We start from the raw sequence: 19,966 nt of genomic DNA on the forward strand, positions 1-19,966 counted from the left end.
AATCAAAAAATAAATTGCTTTAAATTTTAAACTGATTTTTTTCTAATTCAACTTATTTTTATGTTTTTCAACAACAGTACTCTTATCTGCATCACATCAGAATCAAAGCATATTTGACACGTACACAAAAAGTTCTTTCTCATTCTCTATATATGCAACATTTTATGAAAACAAAGGGAAATTTGAATAATCAAATTCTACATACTAGATATTATTTGGGTTTATTTTATTTCCCTGGAACCCCCATGTTAATTTATTACATATGACCACTAGTTAACCTGCAAAGCACATACAGTTTCACATACATATATGAAAATTCCCTAATCAACACCCACTCACTGTTCTACGATAACTTGATGAACAAAACATCCCAAAGCCTTTCACCACCACATCTTTCCGATCTCTACACATTTCACCGCTCCACTGGAAATTCCCTCTGCCCCTCCTGCACTCCAGCTTGGTAGTTTCCACCGCCTGTCCAGGGTTGAGCCCTGGGATTTGATGGAGGACATGTCACACTGGCATCACTTCTGCTAACCTGGATTGTGATGTTGCAGATGAGCTCATCTCCCTCCTTCCTTTCTGCAATCAAACCACCAAAAAAACATACGAGTCTGTTAGCATCGTATGGTGCACTTGTGGCTACAAAACTGATAAAGCAAGCACAACCATGTCAGCAATTGTGTTCTTCCAGGCCTTCTCCATCTCCTCGAATACCACATCTATCGTTGGTCGACCATTGCTTGAACCAGCAACACACAGCACCGCAACTTGCAATATGGATTCAAAGTCCACATAGTTAACACCATTCAGCCGGGAGTCTATGAAATCTGTTAGCGGACGTTTACCAATACTGACATCCTTTGCCTGCACACGCACCGGTCTTAAAATCTGATTACTCTCTCTCTATGACACGTATATGTGAATGTGTGTATGAGAAAATAGTAGTACCTTTCTTGTGAGTTGGTCTCTGGCATCAAGATCAAGCTCAATTACTTTCTGTCCTGATAAAAGTTGCAGAGCAACAATACCAAAGCTGTAGATATCACTAGCACAGGTCAGCTTAGCATTGCTCATGTATTCAGGGTCCATATAGCCTATGGTGCCTCTAACGTCTGTAAATACTTTGCTCTCCTCCATTCCCAGCATCTTTGCCAACCCAAAATCAGAGAGCTTGGGTTGCAAATCCCCAGTCAAAAGGATGTTTGTAAGCTAAGAAAGTAAACATATGCAGCCATGTTAGAGGCTTTTACCAGAACCATAAAATTCTTTCAAATCCTCAAACAAGCCCATGCTAGCTCAAAAAGAGATTTTATCTAAATAAAATGTCATAAGTGAACTATTTTCAAATACCTACGAAAAATAATGGCATATTCTCATATTATTAGCAGTGTAATTTAGAATTTTTATTTTTTTTATTTTTTTTTTATTTTTTTATTTTTTTTCTAGAATGTTGTACATGCTTTGATGTCAAAATACAATTGATTGAGAACACATGAAGTTGTATAGGAATTCCAAAAGTGATTTTGGGGGAAAATTATATTAAATGGCAATTAAGTATAGGAATACACCAAAAAAAAAAAAAAGTATAGGAATACAATTGTTCTGATAAGTAGGCAAGCCCTTTTCACAAATGAGCTTGTATATAAGGCCTTGGCATTACATCTCCAAATTCCTCTTTGCTTAATACTTCAGCTTTCAACAGTCACACATATAAATATGTTACTTTTTATGCTTTCGTTGTGACTCCAAAACAAATATGAGAAGTGATATTAAAGTAGGCTAGAAAGGATATATATCATGTTCATTACCTTGATATCTCTGTGAACAATGCAGCCATCAATATGATGGTGGAGATATCTCAATGCCAGTGCACAGTCCCTTACGATCTGAACTCTTTTTTGCCATGGTAAGACGTTATCTTTCTCTGAGCATAGATACACAAGTCAGTAGTTAGTACACAATACCAATTAAGAAAAAAAAGGGGGAAAATCAACTGATATTCGGCGCAAGAATAGTTATTTTTACAACGCTAAATAAGTTCTATAAATCAGACACCATTACAGCCCGTCTTTTGCTCAATGGATGCAAAACACCATGCTGTAACTGCTGGTACAACCAATTAGGATGCATCCTATTTTATTCTTCACTCCTATTGTCCTGTGCAAGTGTGACCAGCACTGGATAATGGCTTTTTATATTTCTATTATTGCTTTCAGAAACAAAAGTCACGCAAATTAATTTCCATCAAAATAAAGGAACAAAAGTAATTCCAAAATTCTAAAAGAGAATACCTAACATAATTGAAATCAGATGATCTTGACTTACTTAGGAGATGTTGAGCTAGATTTCCTTCTGAACAATATTCATAGACTAAATACTGCTCGCCGCCTTCTGTGCAGCAACCAAAGAGGCAAACTAGGTTTGGATGTCGGACCTTTGAAAGACCTTCAACTTCGCGAGTGAAAGAATCGGATGTGGTGTTCTTATTTATCTGCTTAATGGCCACATGTTGTCCACTGGGTAGAGTACCTTTATAAACATGGCCTGCACTTCCTCGTCCCAGAAACTCCCTTTCGGGACCAATGGCATTGTCAATCTCAGCCCTGGAGAATCTATAGAGGCCAGACCATGTTGCAATCTCTTTGGTTTGAACATGTTTTGGATCTGGTTTATTCTTGGTTGCATATTTTATCAGCATAACAACCAGCATTATTCCGATGGTTGCTATAAGAATAGCCAATATTGCTTTCACCAAAGAATCTGATAAGATGAATGATAACTAATTTGAGTAATCACAAGTATAGTACGCATGCAAGTTAGCACCAAAGCATATATCATGTTGAAGGAGCTAGATTGAAATGAGTCGGGACTTACATTTCATTCTGATATAACCTGGGTCTGTGAAGAAACAAATTGCTCAAGTCAAAATTAGGAACAGAAATAGTATAAAAATTAAGGCTTAACTTCATGACTCAACAAAGATACTTTTAGAAGAATTGTTTCCCTGAGGTGGTGAACCAATGGTCACATGGGCCTATAGATATGAGCCTGCTCAGTTCAGTTTTTCAAGAACAGTTTTATGTTGTCAAAGAACAGAAAAAATATAAAACGGTCACAAAAGTTTTGGTTGACAGTTCCCGAAAAATTGTCCAAGAACCAATTTAAAAATTTTCTCTAAAAGTATTGTTCTTAACAGAGGAGGGACAAAGCTAAAGGATTCATTCCATGTTTGCCAGTTAAAACTTTTTGTTTGACAATATTTTGGCTGGTGACATCAAGAGTTGGAATAATTAAAATGTCAAAATTCATTTCAAATTTTAATATGAAGCGGCTCTTACCTAACACATCTAAGGCATACAAACAACTATAGAAATCTTCCACTGAGGAGTGATCATCCATTAACTCAGCTGCAATAGAGGTAACAGTTGCAACACCACATAGCTTTTTCTCACTGTCCTTTCCCTTTGCCTTGAACAAATCCAACAGATTATCTCTTGCTGTTGTTATTGCAGCGGTGCAAGTTTGACAAGAATCGTCAAATGAAGAGTTGAATTGAGAACACTTCTTTAAGGCATCTTGATAGGTTTGCTCCTGCCTAATTATTGACAATGAAAGGCCAGAGCATCGACTACTCCCTTGGACGAGATCACTTAATCTACAGGACTGCACAGAAACAGATTGTCGCAAAAAGGGGCCACTACAGTTTTTCCAATGAGCGTCATCGAGGAAGATGTTCCCTTCCCCATCCCTGGCATGCTGTGCCAATGCCTTTGACAACACTGTGAGGGCATTTTGGCAGCAAAGGGAGGTCTTAAAGCTGTCCCAAATTTGGACCTTGTTTTGGGTGCCAATGCATCGACCAGTTGGTTCGAATGGGAAAGAAGTGAGATTTAACACACAAGCTGCACGAATCAAAACTAATTAGTTCCAACAGACCTGCAAAATGGCTTCCTGATAGCAATTCCAGTGTATAAATAAGCCCAACTAAGCCATATTGATGATCAGCAAACACTGCAAGGCTTCTGTTGTAGCTTGTTTTGGCAAAAATTATTTCAATCTATTTAGACCGTATTTTAGTGATAGGTTCTATAGGAACTGGATGATCCTAGCGACAAACTCACTCCTACATATGTTCTTGATTACAGTATTTCTGAACAAGTTCCTGGATAACAGGCTTAAAGGTCTGGTGGTATCATTTTGTTGCTTTCTGAAGTTTATCTGGTTTCACTTCATATTTGAGCACTGCTATATAAACAGAAAATATGTGTTGGAGTAAACTTGATTTTAATAATTATTTTTTAAGCTTCTAGTTCCTTTTATGTTGCTTGATTATTCCAAATACATTATACATGTAGGGAATTCATGTATGGGTTTATTTATTTACAAATACCAAAGTTGTAGAGGGAAGATATGGTATCGAAGATAAGGAATGTACGTAGTATTATAGATACATATTTTCTGAAGTACTACAAAAAAACCATGTACTGTATCTGTAGTCATTTGCTCTAAAATGGAATGAAAATTTTTCAGTGTCTATATCTCCCTCTCCACTTCTTCTTCTTCTTCTTCTTTCATTATTATTATTATTATTATTATTATTATTATTTTTGATAAGTAAATATGTATTAGAAGGCGTTCAAGGGGAAATGCATCCCAAAAGCTACACAAGGCCAAAAGGGACCCTAAGGACCCAAAGAAACCAAAAAATCAACAATAAACTCTATAGATTTACAATTATTCCCCATAACCCAACAAAAAAGAGTGCTAACAATAAAATTAAGGATGAATAATTTGTCTGAGCCTTAAGTGATCTAGAAGGCCTCAACATGTTAAAGCCCTGATAATCTTAAAAGGGTTGGCACGTCAGAGGAGAAAAGATCCATTCGTACAAGTACTACATCTTAAAGTATGTGATTTTTGAAATTTGGAGAAAAATCAAAGAATGGCTTGTTCAGAAGAATATGTGAAAAGAAGGAGCAAAAAGCGTTTACAATTTCAAGAAAGGCAATACGTAAAGAAGATTGTAAGCATTTGGAGAGTACAAATCTTCAAAGTCACATTTGTAAAACGATTGAGACTATTGCATCTAATCGTAGAGGTGAATGACTAACTTTTGAGGAAGAATATGATTTTAGAAACAAAGATTATGAAAGACTCGAGGACAATTTAATGGGGATGAAGAGAAAACCAGACAAATAAAATTAAAAGAACTTTAAAAAACAATCAATTGGTTCTTTTTAGCCAATAAACCATGAAGGGAGCTGATTCTAATGGCTAATTTTTGGAACTGACGGCTAACTATTAAACTTCATAATGGAACCAAACTATAAGGTATGGATTAAATAGCTTATTTTATTCTATTCGAGTATGATTTTTACACACTCGCCAAAGTTGAAGGAAAAAATCGAAGACTGACATAAGTAACCATGTTGATGTGGAGAATTATTTTGAAGGAAGTTATTTCAAGGAAGTGTGAAAGTGAAGATTAAGGTCGTTAAGATTTTTCAATTTGTTATTTGTAAATGGGTTTGGAAAATTTTGTAAGTAGACACAAGTTGGGTGAAATGGAAACAATTTTTTATTTTAAAGCAGTACAAGTTGAGCTCAAGAAGCATGAAAATTTCGAGAAAGAAGACAGTGATATGCTCATGTGAAGAAGAAAACTTTAAATTATCAAATGATGACATTATGAAAACATGTGAAGAGCTTTCATAAATCTATACAAATAATGGAAATAGCCAAGGAAATTAAAATTACTGAAGCAATTGAACTTGAGACGGATTGAGAGACATTTTCACCAAGCTCCTCACGATTAAAGTGCTTTGAAAGTGAAGGAATTTACTAATAATAGTTACAAAATCAACTTCAAGGGAAATGTTGGGATATTATTAAGAATTATTTTGAAGCGTGATTCTAGTTTTTTGCATGTTATTAAATTATCCTACACACATAATACATATAGGGAATTCATGTATTTAGTTTATTTATGTATGAGTCAAAAGTTTTCATCAAACCACCAAAGGCGATTGCTCAATGGTATTCTTCATCTTCCAAAGTAGAAAGTCAATAGTTCAAATCTCCATAAGGGTAATATGGGTGTGTGGGTTTCTTGCCGAGGAAAAAAAAAAAATTACTCATCAAAATATTGTATTTGTTAACAACCATCTCCTCCAAAAGCTTAAGCTGTTAAAGATGGTGGAACTTAAATATTTAAATATTTCAACACGCCCCCTCACGTGTAGCCTTCTTTTGGTCCAACATGTGTTTCAATTTTAATTATCAGGGTGGTGACGGTGAGGTTTAAACTCTAGATTTTTGGCTCTGATACCATGTTAATAATCATCTCCTCCAAAAGTTTAAGCTGTTAGAGAGGGTGTAACTTAAATATTTAAATCCTTCAACAGTATTCAATATGAAAAATGTATGTACTCGGATAGATACATAGTTTTATAACATATAAATACCCATATATTCTGTCTAGCCTTTTGCTATAACTTATAGGTGGAATAAATAGTTTTCAAAATGTCTACCTCCCCTGCACTTTTCTTCCCAGAATATATTACATGTGACTTAGATATCTATTTCCAAGAATCTGTACACAAGGTCTATATATTAACCAACATGGCACATCACCCATTACCTCTTCTTTGATAATAAGAGCAAATAAATAGCCAGCCATATTATATAAACAAATGTGTGCGTAAACATATATCTTGGTTGTTATACTGTTTTTGGTATTATTCAGTCTTTACAAGAAGCAATTTCCTTTGGATTTGATTGGTTTTGACACTGTTTAGTGCAAAAATCACCCCTCAATATTCAATATAGTGCATATAAACTGTAAACCCCCTCTGGTTACAAATGGGTATATAACACCTTGTAGTTTGAAAAATTGTTAGCATAATACACACTTCCGTCAATGGACCGTTAGAATATGACCATTAAAAAGCACATGTGCGCCTCGTGTGATATGCCAAAAATTCCCAAATTACCCTTTAGGCATGGTCTCTCTCTCTCTTTCTCTCTTCACTCTCTCTTCCCCTAAAACTGATCTCCCTCCTTTTTCTCTCTTCACTCTCTCTAAAACTGCATGCTCTCTTCAGCTCTCTGTGCTAAATTTGGTAGCTCGCTCTCTCCACTCTTTCTCTTGCAAAGGCATAGAAGTCTCTTGTATTGTTATTATGTTAGATACGGCTATTTCTCTAAATTACTAATTCACTAAGGATTATCAGGATCTTGTAATGACTCTAAATTGGCTTCTCAAGGGAAAACGAGAAACAATTTTTGATGATCAATCAATAATTAGCATTGAAGAAAGTTTCATCTCTCATTCTCGTTAATTCTCCCCTCTAATTCTCTGGCTTCTCCCTACCATCTATATTTTATTTCTCTACTCTCATCTCTTTATTTATATTTGTCTCTGAGTTTATGAATTGAGATGCTGGGAAATCGCTTTTGCCCCGTCCCACAATGTCACTTCTCTCAATTTCCTTGCCTCCCTCCTATTCTCTTGTCAATGAAACTTCGAAGACACATTCTAACAAAAACAAGTCACTTCCCACCTTCATTTCCCAGTCTACTCTAGGTCTCAAAATCAAGCTACCATCATCAATAGTTTGAACCCCTCAGCTGCTTAACCGTGATATATATATATATATATATATATAACTTGCCAGTATCAATTTTTTATTATTATATATATATAACTTTAAATTTTATATCAATGAGGTTTGTATACATGTTGTACACTAGATATAGAAAAATATCCTTTGTCACCTGTATTTGTAGATCAGGGTCAACATTCCCAATTTGAATCTAGACTATGTGTATATACACACATATATATAAGTGAATCATATATAAAAATAAATAACGAATAAGAAAATTAATGTGTCTAAACAGAGAACAAAAATGGGAGAGAAGGATCAGACCTTGACGGTATCAGAAGGATGACCGGTGATGACATTGGCAACACCGGCGAGAAGATTTCAGTATCAAATTGGAAGTGCATTGATTCTAATTTACATGGGTTTTTTAATTAGACACTTCTATACTTGCTAATTCATCACAATCTCTCTTGGAAAGGCTCAAATAACCTGTTTTTCTTCGATCGAAACCCTAGAAATCGATGTGTGACGAGTTGGTAATGAGATTGACAGACAGAGACGAGTCGAACGTGGTGGGAGGGGTAGATGGGGAAGTTTATAAATGCTAATCAAGACGACGACATGTTTTGGTTATGTCCTTTTACATGAATACACCATTTAATTTTATTTTCTTACAAAATTACCATCAAATTCTACTTTTCTCAATGACAAATAAATCCTAATAATTTTCTTTAGTATCAATAGATCCTATTTTTGAGATTTTTTCCATCTAAATTTTGAATCACTATTTCTTTCATTTATAGACTTACTAAATTGAAGCAAATTTTTGTAATTATAAATTTATTCATGAATTTATATATAGTCTATTTTTTTTTTTTATATGTTCCTGTAAGTTTTTGTTACTTAATAATATTGCACTATGAGTTCAAACAATAATCAATCTAATTTAAATTTAATTCAAAAACTCTTGCGTGGAATACACAATTTTAATATAAAAAATTAATAATTCCATAAAAAATTAGTAAAAAAATTATTTTTTTTATTTTTATTCAAATTTTATATGGGTATATATAAGCTCGAGGGGGGTACTATGCACTATATTGAATATTGAGAGAGAGTTTTATTTATTTATTTTTTTTGTGCGCGCAATTTACCCTTACTATATATATTATTATTAATTTGACTAAAAAATATCAATCTCATTTGTAACTAGATACCCACTCCACCATGGTATGATTTTTTGGGGGTAAAACTCAAAGGCAAAACCTTGCAGGCATCACCACCACACCTCTTCTTTTATTCATTTTTGTAATTTGAGTATGCCTTATATATACAATTCTTACCTTGATTTTTAGTTCATTTCAATTTTGTGATTGTAAAAAGATATGGTTTTGATAATTCAATTATTTCATCCTTTATGTGCTCTGTTTCCCTTCATTTTTCAAGGTTTAGCTTTGGATTTGATTTGATTTTGTGGCCAAGAGTTCTTTGATTTAGATTTCTTATCGCATCATTAAATTGATTTAGTTTAGTAATAATTTTTATCGGATGGTAATTGTTTATAGTGGTGTTGATTATCCGTCTCAATCAGAACATGTACAATACTTAGGTTATCACCGGTGAAGATGTATTTTATTCTCACCACTGACATGGACCAATAATAAATGAATATGTCTTTTTTAATTATAAAATAAAAAATTTAAAGAATAATACCTGTTCATCCTCACCAATGAGGATATAATAAGTATTGTCCTAATCTTATTGTAGGAGAGAAATTTTAGCATATCATAATCTGATTATGTGATTTCTATAAATAGAACAGAGATCCTATTGAATCCAATTATGTTATGTTTGGAGTAATGAATTGGTGTCTTAAATTTGAAATTAGAGGAATTTTAGTTTAAAATTTGTACTAAAATTTCTCCAATCCCAAATTTAAGGCATCAACTCAATGCCGCCAAACATAACATTAGAGGATTTGTTACAGTATGTTTTAGACTTGTTTAAATTAATTGGAATAGGTTATTGATTTTTATTCAAATGCAAGCACTTATCATAGAATTTCACCTTATTACAATAGTTTGATTATTTTTTTTTTTAATCTTGTTGTTTGTTCAAGAGCCTCCCTCATTTCCTGATTCTGACTCCATTATTGTCAATAGTAGCTGAACGCCAACCAATCCAAGCACTTTTTGGTTCACTTTGTCTATCATTTTTGTTCTTAAAAAAATAGTTTGGTGTTAAAAACTTTTTGAAATTTCAAATATCACGAAACATTTGTGAGATACAAAACTAAAAGAGGTACACTTATTCAACTAGTGTTCGTGTTCCGAGAATTGTTAGATGATAAATTGGAATGTCAAAAACTCCATCCAACAACTACTAGGTGGTAACTGAGTGAAAGCGTCATATGTCATGCGGCAATAAAGTCATGTCTACAAAATTTAAGTCTTAACGTATTTACGCAAATAAAATCAAATTTTTTTCTCGGTAAGCAAGTCAATATTATAAACAATGTAGTTTAAGTAGAGAAAAACTCTACCTATACTAAAAAAATGAGTTTAATTAATTAAAAAAATAACAAGAAGTCAGAAAAGCTTTTATTTATTTATTTTATATAAAAAAAAAATTGTAAAAAGAGAAATAGTTTAACTATATTATTATTATGTAATTTGCCTGAATCAATAAATTGGAGAGCATATCCTTTAAATAAAGTTTATACAAAATATACATGAGAGAAATCTATGTTATCTATATAGCACATTTTGTATAGTGGTGGAGTAGTTTAAAACTTCAAGCTGATAATTTAGCTTCAGCTTCTTCTTCTTCTTTATTATTTTTTTTTTCCCCCAAACTCGAAATACAAAACTAAAAATGAAAAACATAAAATTAAAATGTAAATTGAAAAATACCCGTATGATCTTCTGGAGAAGGTAGGTCCTCCCAAGAAAAGGCATGGATGAGCAAGATCATAAGGTAAAAAAATATTAGGAGCTTAGGCGACCCGTATCTTCTCTCCATCCCCTATAAATAAAAATGAAAATTAAACAATTTTGAAATTTCTAGATCTAAATATATGCATTTGTATGTGTGTGTGTGTGTGTGTGTATATATATATATATATATATATTCTCTCTATATACATTGTGCGTGTGTGTGGGGTGTTTGCTCTTGCTAGAGGAGAATTATGGTCTAAATTAATTGACATAGGTTATTAATTTATGTATATTTTTTCACTATGTCTATCGGTCAATGAAATCGAGAGCCACTTTTTCTTTTTGTCCAAGTCAATTTTGTTTTTTTTTTTTGGCTCAAATTGTTTTTCTTTTTGTCTAACTCACTTTTTTTTTTCTTTATGAGTTTCGGGAATATTCTGAGATCTACGTCTATAAATGAAAGGTCCGAATAATCAACTCTACAATTAGTTATTAAAATCAATAGGTCTTCAAATCGTTAATTTGATAAAATAGTAATCCTTCTTATTAGATGATCTTGATACTTTTTAAAAATCGAAATGCTTGATTAATGGAGGAAAAATATCACCATTTTTGTTCAATAAGATACCAAAGTAGATGATTGACTCATTTCAAATAATCGCAGGAAATCTTTTGATAAATGAAACCATTGGCTGAATCCCGTGAAACTTTTATATAGAAGTTTATTGATATCTTCTTTTTATAAAGCAAATCGACTTTAATTCTTAAATAATCCATCTCACTTCTGCTTCTATTGCAACAAAAGATTCCCTTTTTATGTGGAAAAAATGATCCGTATCAATAATTATGATTTTATGTACAATTCATCAATATCTTATTCATTCGCAACAAAAATTAAATCAAGTGTTAGGCGAGTTTTTTTTTGGTTTAATTTTTTAATATAACTAATATCAATTAAGTCTATATTGCAGAAATTTTTACCAATAAAAAAGAAAAGATAACAAGAAGTGAAAAAGTTTTTTTTTTAAAAAAAAAAAACAATGTGGAAAAAGAGAAGTAGTTTTAGTAATGAAATTCAATTGATAAACACGAAATACAAAACTAAAAATGTAAACATAAAAATAGAATGGAAATGGAAAAAATACCTGAATGATCTTCAAGAAGAGGTTAATCGGAAGAAAAGGCATGGATGAGCAAGATCATAACTAAAAAAAAAAAAAATTTGTAACAAGCTTATGCGACCATCTTCTTTCCATCTCCCTCGGGGATTATTCGCCATGACGAACAAAAATAAAAAATTAAGCAATTTTGTTATTTATATATATATGTATTTATATGCATATATATATGTTACATACATAATATCTTTATATATATACATTATATATATATATATATATATATATGTATGTATGTCCTAGCTAGGGAGCAACGAAATGAAATTTAGAAGGAATGGACATGAATACTTTATAGGGAGAGTTCTCTTCCTCATAAAGGTCGACACTGAGTTAAGGATATTCTTAAGTCATGCATTTCTTAGCTTGATCCGCTTCTAACACCTAGAGATTAACGTTGTCCTCATATGAATCAAACCACTATTTTGTGCTTGGCACAATATGAACGAAGCATAGTCATGTCTCAACACGCATAATAAGACTATTATTATTTGAGTCTCGACATCTCTTCGATATCTCCTAGGGAATGCCTTGTTGGGGATGAGCCAATTGTAGAGAGAGAGAGAGTTTATCATGTGTCTTATATATTTTCGGATCTTTTTTTGTGCGGGAATAAATTCTGTACTTTAAAAATCAATGTGCATCAAATCGAAGACGTTTTTTCTATGCACACGGTACTTTACATCAAGGCGGTGGTGGATCCACCTTAGGTCTAGTGGGAGCAATTACTTAATTTTTAACCCATTTGTCTTGAGGTGGCAAAGTTAGTATGGTCGACCAGCTAATACGATTTGAAAATGATACGAAATAAGAGAGTTTAGGTTACTCTTAAACGAGTTTGGATCGTAAACGGACTGACACAATTAACATAATTAATTAATCATGACGTGTTAGGTTTGAAGGTCTCTACCCATGTAATCCGTTTAATTATCAATAATTAGGTCATTTTAATATAAACCCAAACAAAAATATATATTAGCTCCTTAGTTGTCATTATTAATTGGGTTCTGAAATAACTATCTAAACCTTTGACTTTTAATTTACTATCTTGTAGAGTTGAGACTATTAATAATTTAATTGGATTAAGACTTGTAATACTTTTTTTAAATGAGAATTATAAATAATCTAAATAATATAATATCTAGTTTTTGCAAATAGGTCAACAAGTGTAACCTGTTTAATAAACAGTTCGAGTTATTAAGGTTCCTGACACGATTATTAAACGAATTGTGTTCGGGTTGACTTGTTTAGTAGAATACATTTAAATTAACACTATACGATTATGACCCGCGAACACGAATTGTGACCCCAATTTGTCCAACAAGATTTTCAAAATTCAAAGCAAACCCAGTCTTTTCTCCTCCAATAGGTCCCGAAAATTTTTTAAGAATCAAAATGCAAAAATATCCTCATTTGCTATTTATTATTTTGGTTCAAATTTTCTAATCATGTTATTGTTAATAATTATCACTCCGAAGTAAATTCTTGACTCCGCTGAAGCGCAACATATTTACATCAAGAATTCAATGCATGCAACAATTTTTTTTTTTTTTTTGGGTTTCAAAAGGCTAAGCAAGTATATTGATTGTATGACTCTGTACAATGGCCCATAAAGGACATGGGCCAAAGACCAGTATGAATGAAATAAACATCAGGTACGCCCAACTCAAACAAGGTAAGCCCAACTAAAAAAATAGATCATAAATGGCCTAATAAAAGAGCCCAAAGAGAGAAAAGCCAGTTAGACCCAACAGCTCACAAGTCAAAAGACGGTTAGGCCCGACCGTTTTATTCCCGACCGTTTTATTCCAATCTATACCCCTCTATCTAATTTGACAAGTATGGTGCTCTTTATTTGGCTCTTCACATGTGTGAATGTTATATTGTGTCAGCATTTTCAACTGAAGTGGCTCTTTATATTTGTGACCAACTGTGTCCGGGTTAGCAGCTTTTCATATACTCTCTCCGTTTCATTATTGTTGTTCATTTCGTAAATGTGATTCACAGTTTACAAAATAAATAACAAAAATAAGATGGAGTTGGTATATTTTAATTTATTTTAGAAAGAAAAAGAGATAGACGAGAGAAAGTGGGGCTCCCATCTTGCTGCATTGCTCGCCATGGTGCATTACGGATGCTCTTTAAAAGTTTAACGAAACACTCTATCTAAGTTGACTTTGAAAGCTTGTTCCTATCAAAAGAAATGATTTCTTTGGAACAAAGACTTTAGAGGGATGCTAGCGTTGGGCGACCGACGCTATCAGTCGTGTGACATGGCAGGTTTTTTATTGATGCCTAATTTTTATCATTTTTTTTTTTTTTTTGTTTTTCGTGCCGATGTCTTTATGTTTATTTTTTTTAATTGTTTTTGCTGTATCGGCTTTTCCTCTATCTCCCTACTTCCTAACCCAAAACCACTTCTCTCTCTACTCCGATCTCCGTCCAGGCCACCACCATCTCACCTTTACCTCCTCTATCAACCCTTTTCATGCTATCCGGCACCGGCAATTGAGGAGAGAAGGTGGAGAGCTGAGCCGGCAAGGAAAGGAGTCTGCGGCCGAACCCGGCGAAGAGTGGTCGGCGGCTTGGATGGCCGGTTCTTCGCCCGCCGATGAGTAGAGAGAGAAAGAGGCTAAGAGTGGAGAGAGAAGAAGTGGTTTTGGGTTGGGAAGTAGGGGAAGAAGAAGGGGAATTTTGGGTATGCAAAATATTGGGTTTTGGGTCTAGAGGCAGATTGTGATGAAGGTGTAAGGTGAAGGAGAACAAGGTGAGAGACAGTGAAGGGGAAGAAGGGGAATTTTGGCTATGCGACTTGGACGGCCGGAGAGCATGAAAAGGGTTGACAAAGGAGGTAAAGCTGACATGGTGGTGGCTTGGACGGAGATCGGAGTAGAGGGAGATCGAAGTGGCTTTGGGTTACGAAGTAGGGGAGAGAGAGAGGGGAAAAGCCGACACAGAAAATAAAAAACAATTAAAAAAAAAATAAACATAAAGACACCGGCACGAAAAACAAAAAATAAAAAACTTGATAAAAATCAGGCACCAATAAAAAAAAACTGCCCAGGTGATTGAAGCTACCATATATTTGTTGAGCAACAGATGGCCTGTTTGGTAGATAGAAACAATTTGCGTTTTTGTTTTAACCTTAAATAAAAACAATAGACTTGTTCTATAGCATTTTGAATAGTAATCGAAGATATTTGGTAATGTATGCCTATTTGTTTTAAAAATTTTAGTAAAAATATGAAAACCCATTTGGTAAAAAAAAGTAATGCAAATTTGATATTTATATAATGGCTAGTTTTTAGAGGCTTTTTTGTTAAAAAAAAATATATAGATATTGTCGCATTGCTACAGTGCACAAACATATCAAAATACAAAATCGGCATTTCAGCACTGTTCAAAACAAATTAAACATTATTTATTGAACAAAACACAACTACAGACAAACAAAAAGGCCAACCAAATAGACCCATAGTGAGCAGTGGTTAAGGATGTGCAATTATTCCATGGATTTTTTTGGCCGAGGGATGGTAGGCGGTTCAAAGTAGCCAACCATAAGATTGAATTTATGGCGAGGGATGGATTGGGAGCTCCACACTAAGTGGTGCCAAGGAATAAGTTTCACAGTTAGCAAAGGTGGATATCAAAGAATATTTAAACGTTCGGGATGGCTTCCATTCTAGAGTGTTCCAGATGGATTTCATTTTCGATATAATGGTATTGCATGTAAACTAAATGATAAATAGCGAATTCTACTATTGTATTATAAAGAATAATGAGATGAATTTTATAAATATTTCAGACTACCCTCACGTGTTGCTTTGTTGCATGTTGTTTTGATGCACCTGAAAATCCAAAAGCTCTCCCGGTAATGTCTTGAAGTCTAATGCATCTTATACATGCATGTGAATTAAACTATTATTTTTATATATATATATATATATATATATATATATATATAAATTCCTGAGAACTTTCCTCAAATATAGTCCTCAATCAGCCTCAATTTGTTCTCTCAAGTTGTAACTTAGATTAGACGCGCGAATGTTATGAACTATGAATAACCCTCTATTTTAAAGGCTATTCTGTCTTGAAGAACAAGGAGTCATGCGTGAACTAGTTAGTTAATTGACGTACAGTACAAGCAACCATATCAGAACAAAATATGAACGTGCAACACCTTATTCAGCAATCCTTCCATAGATACAATGATGAAAATCTTACAAGTCTATAGTAAAGTATAAGTGAAGGAATATCATGAAGTATGTTGGGACTGCCTAAAACTTCCAACATTGGAATCTCTGCTGGTCGGCTTGATCCCTAATTAGAATCTCTGCTCAAGATTCCCATTGAATGCGGTATCTTTTTTAAATTTTAGTCGGTTTTACGGTCCAGTTTGGTTTCAATTTTTATGGAATCATTAGGAATAGTTTGATTCCAAAATATTTCTAAATTGATCCAATTTGAACCATGCGCAAGTGCACCCCTAATTACAACCACTGCTATTGTGAAAGTGAATGTCACGTATGTGTAATTGATTTAACCAATCACACAACGTCAATAGAAGCACTGTGAGCGACTGTAACTAGCATTCCTCTTTGTTTACATGCTCAAACTCAGGTGAATGCTCAGACCACCTAGTCAATCCATCCATCATGTTAGAGCTAAATCTTCCTCAACGAGAGATAAGTCCAAGACAAATGACAAAACCAATGCCATGAAGCAGAAAGATAAACTTACTCTCCAGCTAATGCCAGCTAATGCAAACCCCACCAAATAAAGAAAACATTATAGGACAATGACTCCCACATAACCCTAGATCCTCCACATAGGAGTTTCAGACACCCAAAATTGTCATCAAGTGAGAAAAGGGCTTACATAATTAGAGGTGATCAAGATGTGCTCCTTTGGTTTCCTTCTCATTCTCTTTTCCTTTCCACCAAACATAAGCCTAATACCATAGACATTTATACACACACAAGTCATCATTTTTCTTTCTGGTTAGATTAAGCCATGGCAACGAGTTCAATAGCCAGAGAAAATGGTGTCCTCAAGTTGGTGTACCCTGGAGGCTTCGTTGAGATACGTAATGATCCGATAACTTCAGGTGAGGTCATGAGAAGGAACCCAAGACACTGCGTCGCACGCCCCGGACGTGTTCAAGTACCCATGGATGGTGGTTTGTCCCGAATCAGTTCTGCGTCCTGGAAGAGTATTCTTCATTGTTCCGAACCTTCTTCATTGTTCCGAACCACACCATCCATTGCCTGCTGCAACGGATGGCCTGGAATCACTCCTCTATTCTGCAGCAACAGCAGTCCCTAGTTGGGGATTGTTAAGATGAGCCCAATGTAGAGACAGAGGTGTTATAATGCGGCTTATATATTTTCGGCGGGAATAAATTCTGTACTTGAAAGACTAACGTGCATTAAAACGATGACGTTTCTTTTCTTTTCATTTTTTATACATAATTTTTTATATTTATAAAAGTGTCCCTGCGGAATTTCTAAAAAATTCACAAAAGACTCTTATTAAATATTAAATATAATTTTAAAATTTTAAAAGGCTACTCATTTTTCAGCCCATTTGTCTAGGAGTGGCAAAGTTCAACACTGTTGACTAGTCAACATGATTCGAATACGATACGAAATAAGAAGGTTTAGGTTGACCTTAAACGAGTTTGGATCGTAAATGGGTTGACACAATCAACTCGATTAATTAAACGTGTCGTGTTAGGGTAGTTGGTCTCAACCCGTGGAATCATTTCAATATAAATTCACAAAAAAAATATACATTAGCTCCTTAATTGTCATTATTAATTGGGTTATGTAATAACTATCTAAACTTTTGTCTTTTAATTTACTTGTGAAGTAGAGACTATTAATAATTTAATTGGATTAAGACTTATATTTTTTTTAAAGAGATTTATAAATAATCTAAATAATATAATATATAGTTTTTGCAAATAGGTCAAAAAGTGTAACCCGTTTAATAAACAGTTTAGCTTATTAAGGGTCTCTGACACGATTATTAAACGGATTATGTTCAGATTAACTTGTTTAGTAGAATATCTTTAAATTAATATTATACGATTATGACCCGCAAATACGAATTGCCACCCCAATTTCCCCAACAAGATTTTCAAAATTCAAAATAGACCTGGTCTTTCCTCCTCAAATATGTCTTGGAAATTTTTTAAGAATCAAAATGCAAAAAAGATCCCTCATTTGCTATTTATTATTTTGGTTCAAATTTTCTAATCATGTTATTGTTAATAATTCAAAACAGACCCGACTGTTTTTTTCCAATCTAAACCCTTCATCTAATTTGGCAGCTATGGTGCTCTTTATTTGGCTCTCCACATTTGTGAATGTAAAATGTTAGTGTCAACATTTTGAACTAACATGGCTTTTCATATTTGTGACCAACTCAGCCTCACAAACAAGGGCCGGTTTGGTAGATGGAAACGTTTTGCGTTTTTGTTTTCACCTAAAATAGAAACAATATATTTGTTGTACAATATTTTGAATAGTAATCGAAAATATATTTAGTAATGCATGTCTATTTCTTTTAAGATTTTTAGATTAAAAAATATGCAAAACATATTTAGTAAAAAAAGTGTTGCAAGTTTGAAATATATAATGGCTAGTTTAAAAAGGTCATTTTAGATTTTTTTTTTTTTTTTTTTTTTTTTTTTAAAAATTAGGTATTGTCCCATTGCTACAGTGCAGGAACATGTCAAAATACCAAAATTGGTGTTTTGACTTCAGGTCATTATTCACGAAGCATTTCGGCACTATTCAAAACAAAACATTATTTATGAAACACGTTGCAGCCAAAAACACTGCTACAGTAAAACAAAAAGGCCAACCAAACAGACCCATAGTGAGCAGTGATTAGGAATGTGCAAGTATCCCATGGATTTTTTTGGCCAAAGGATGGTAGGCGGTTCAAAGTAGCCAGCCATAAAATTGAATTTATGGCGAGGGATGAATAGGGAACTCCACACTAAGTGGTGCCAAGGAATAAGTTTCACGATTAGCTAAGGTGGATTTTAAAGAATATTTACCTGTTGGAGATGGTTTCCATTCTAGAGTGTTCCAGATGGATTTGATTTTCGATATAATGGTGCTGCATGTAAACTAAATGATAAATAAAGTGAAGTTTACTGAAGCATTGTATTATAAAGAATAATGAGATGAATTTTATAAATACTCAGCGAAGTTTACTGAAGCATTGTATTACAAAGAATAATGAGATGAATTTTATAAATAATTAGACCCCTTTATTATTATATATAAGGATAAAGTGCATTAAACCCACCCCCAAAAAAAAAAAAAACCAATGTAATAAGAAGAGCCTCTAAAATGTGGACACCTATGCAACTTACCACTGACCCATTATCTCTTCCCTTAACCAAACCACCACCATTGTTTCTTCTTAGTTCTTTCCCAACAGCAAAATCCACTGTGTATACATAAAAGTAAATGTATATGCATGGTACAGACTACACTCGATTTGTATTGATCCATGGTTGATCTCCTTAATCCGTTTGAACCAGAAAAAAATGCCCTCATTAATCCATTTGAAATCAAAGTCACAATTTCATGGGTCTCTTCGGAAATTAGCCGCGCCAAGTTTGAAGCCATAATGTAATCAAAGTCTCTGAGAAATTGGAATATGATAATCTACTTTGCGGACCCTAAAACAACATCAAGAAGTTTAAAATCAAGAAACACAGAGCAACTCTGTTATGTATATATGTGTGTGTGTGTGTATATAAGAGGAATATACCAATTGTCCATTTACTTGTATTTTGATGGGTTTGGCAATAATCAGACACAGCAAAGACCAAGTCAGCAACCAGATGCATCAAATGCAAAAGAAAGTGCTTCATCTGAAGTAGTTGATTTCAATTAGGGGTGGCAAATGGGTGGGGTGGGATGGGTTGGGTTGGGTTGAAAATGGGCGAGTCAACATGGGTCAAGATCCATATTCAATTCGTTCGGAACGGATTAAAAATGGACGGGTTGAAAATTGACAGGGTCAACCCATTATGACCCATAAACTCATTAATTATTATTTTAATTATTTTTTAATTTTTTAAATTTTTTTATTAAATGTTAACATGAGCTTGTGATGAAGCAATTGATAGATCTTGGCCTCGGCTTCTCTGTTCTGTTATCTGAGGACTTGGAACTCACTAGTCCTACGCACTACTTTATGACTCTTGTGATATTTA

The 19,966-nt window shown here is 33.7% G+C and overlaps 1 protein-coding gene across 1 annotated transcript; it reads right to left on the bottom strand.

Moving 5' to 3' along the window:
• Positions 1–108: 108 nt before the first annotated feature.
• LOC132270086 (probable receptor-like protein kinase At1g11050) lies at positions 109–19,621 on the bottom strand. The gene is made up of 10 exons (XM_059771291.1): positions 19,519–19,621; positions 19,115–19,191; positions 18,794–18,866; positions 3,342–3,905; positions 2,878–2,901; positions 2,329–2,763; positions 1,812–1,927; positions 952–1,212; positions 670–867; positions 109–582 (listed from the first exon to the last, which is right to left on the bottom strand). The coding sequence occupies exons 1-10, from the start codon at positions 19,619–19,621 to the stop codon at positions 514–516; spliced, it is 1,920 nt and encodes a 639-aa protein (XP_059627274.1). The 3' UTR covers positions 109–513.
• Positions 19,622–19,966: the final 345 nt, after the last annotated feature.

Source organism: Cornus florida, unplaced genomic scaffold (genome assembly GCF_030987335.1).
Source record: "Cornus florida cultivar Cherokee Brave unplaced genomic scaffold, ASM3098733v1 CherokeeBrave_3.0.0_Hap2_Chr08, whole genome shotgun sequence".
Lineage (NCBI taxonomy): Eukaryota > Viridiplantae > Streptophyta > Magnoliopsida > Cornales > Cornaceae > Cornus > Cornus florida.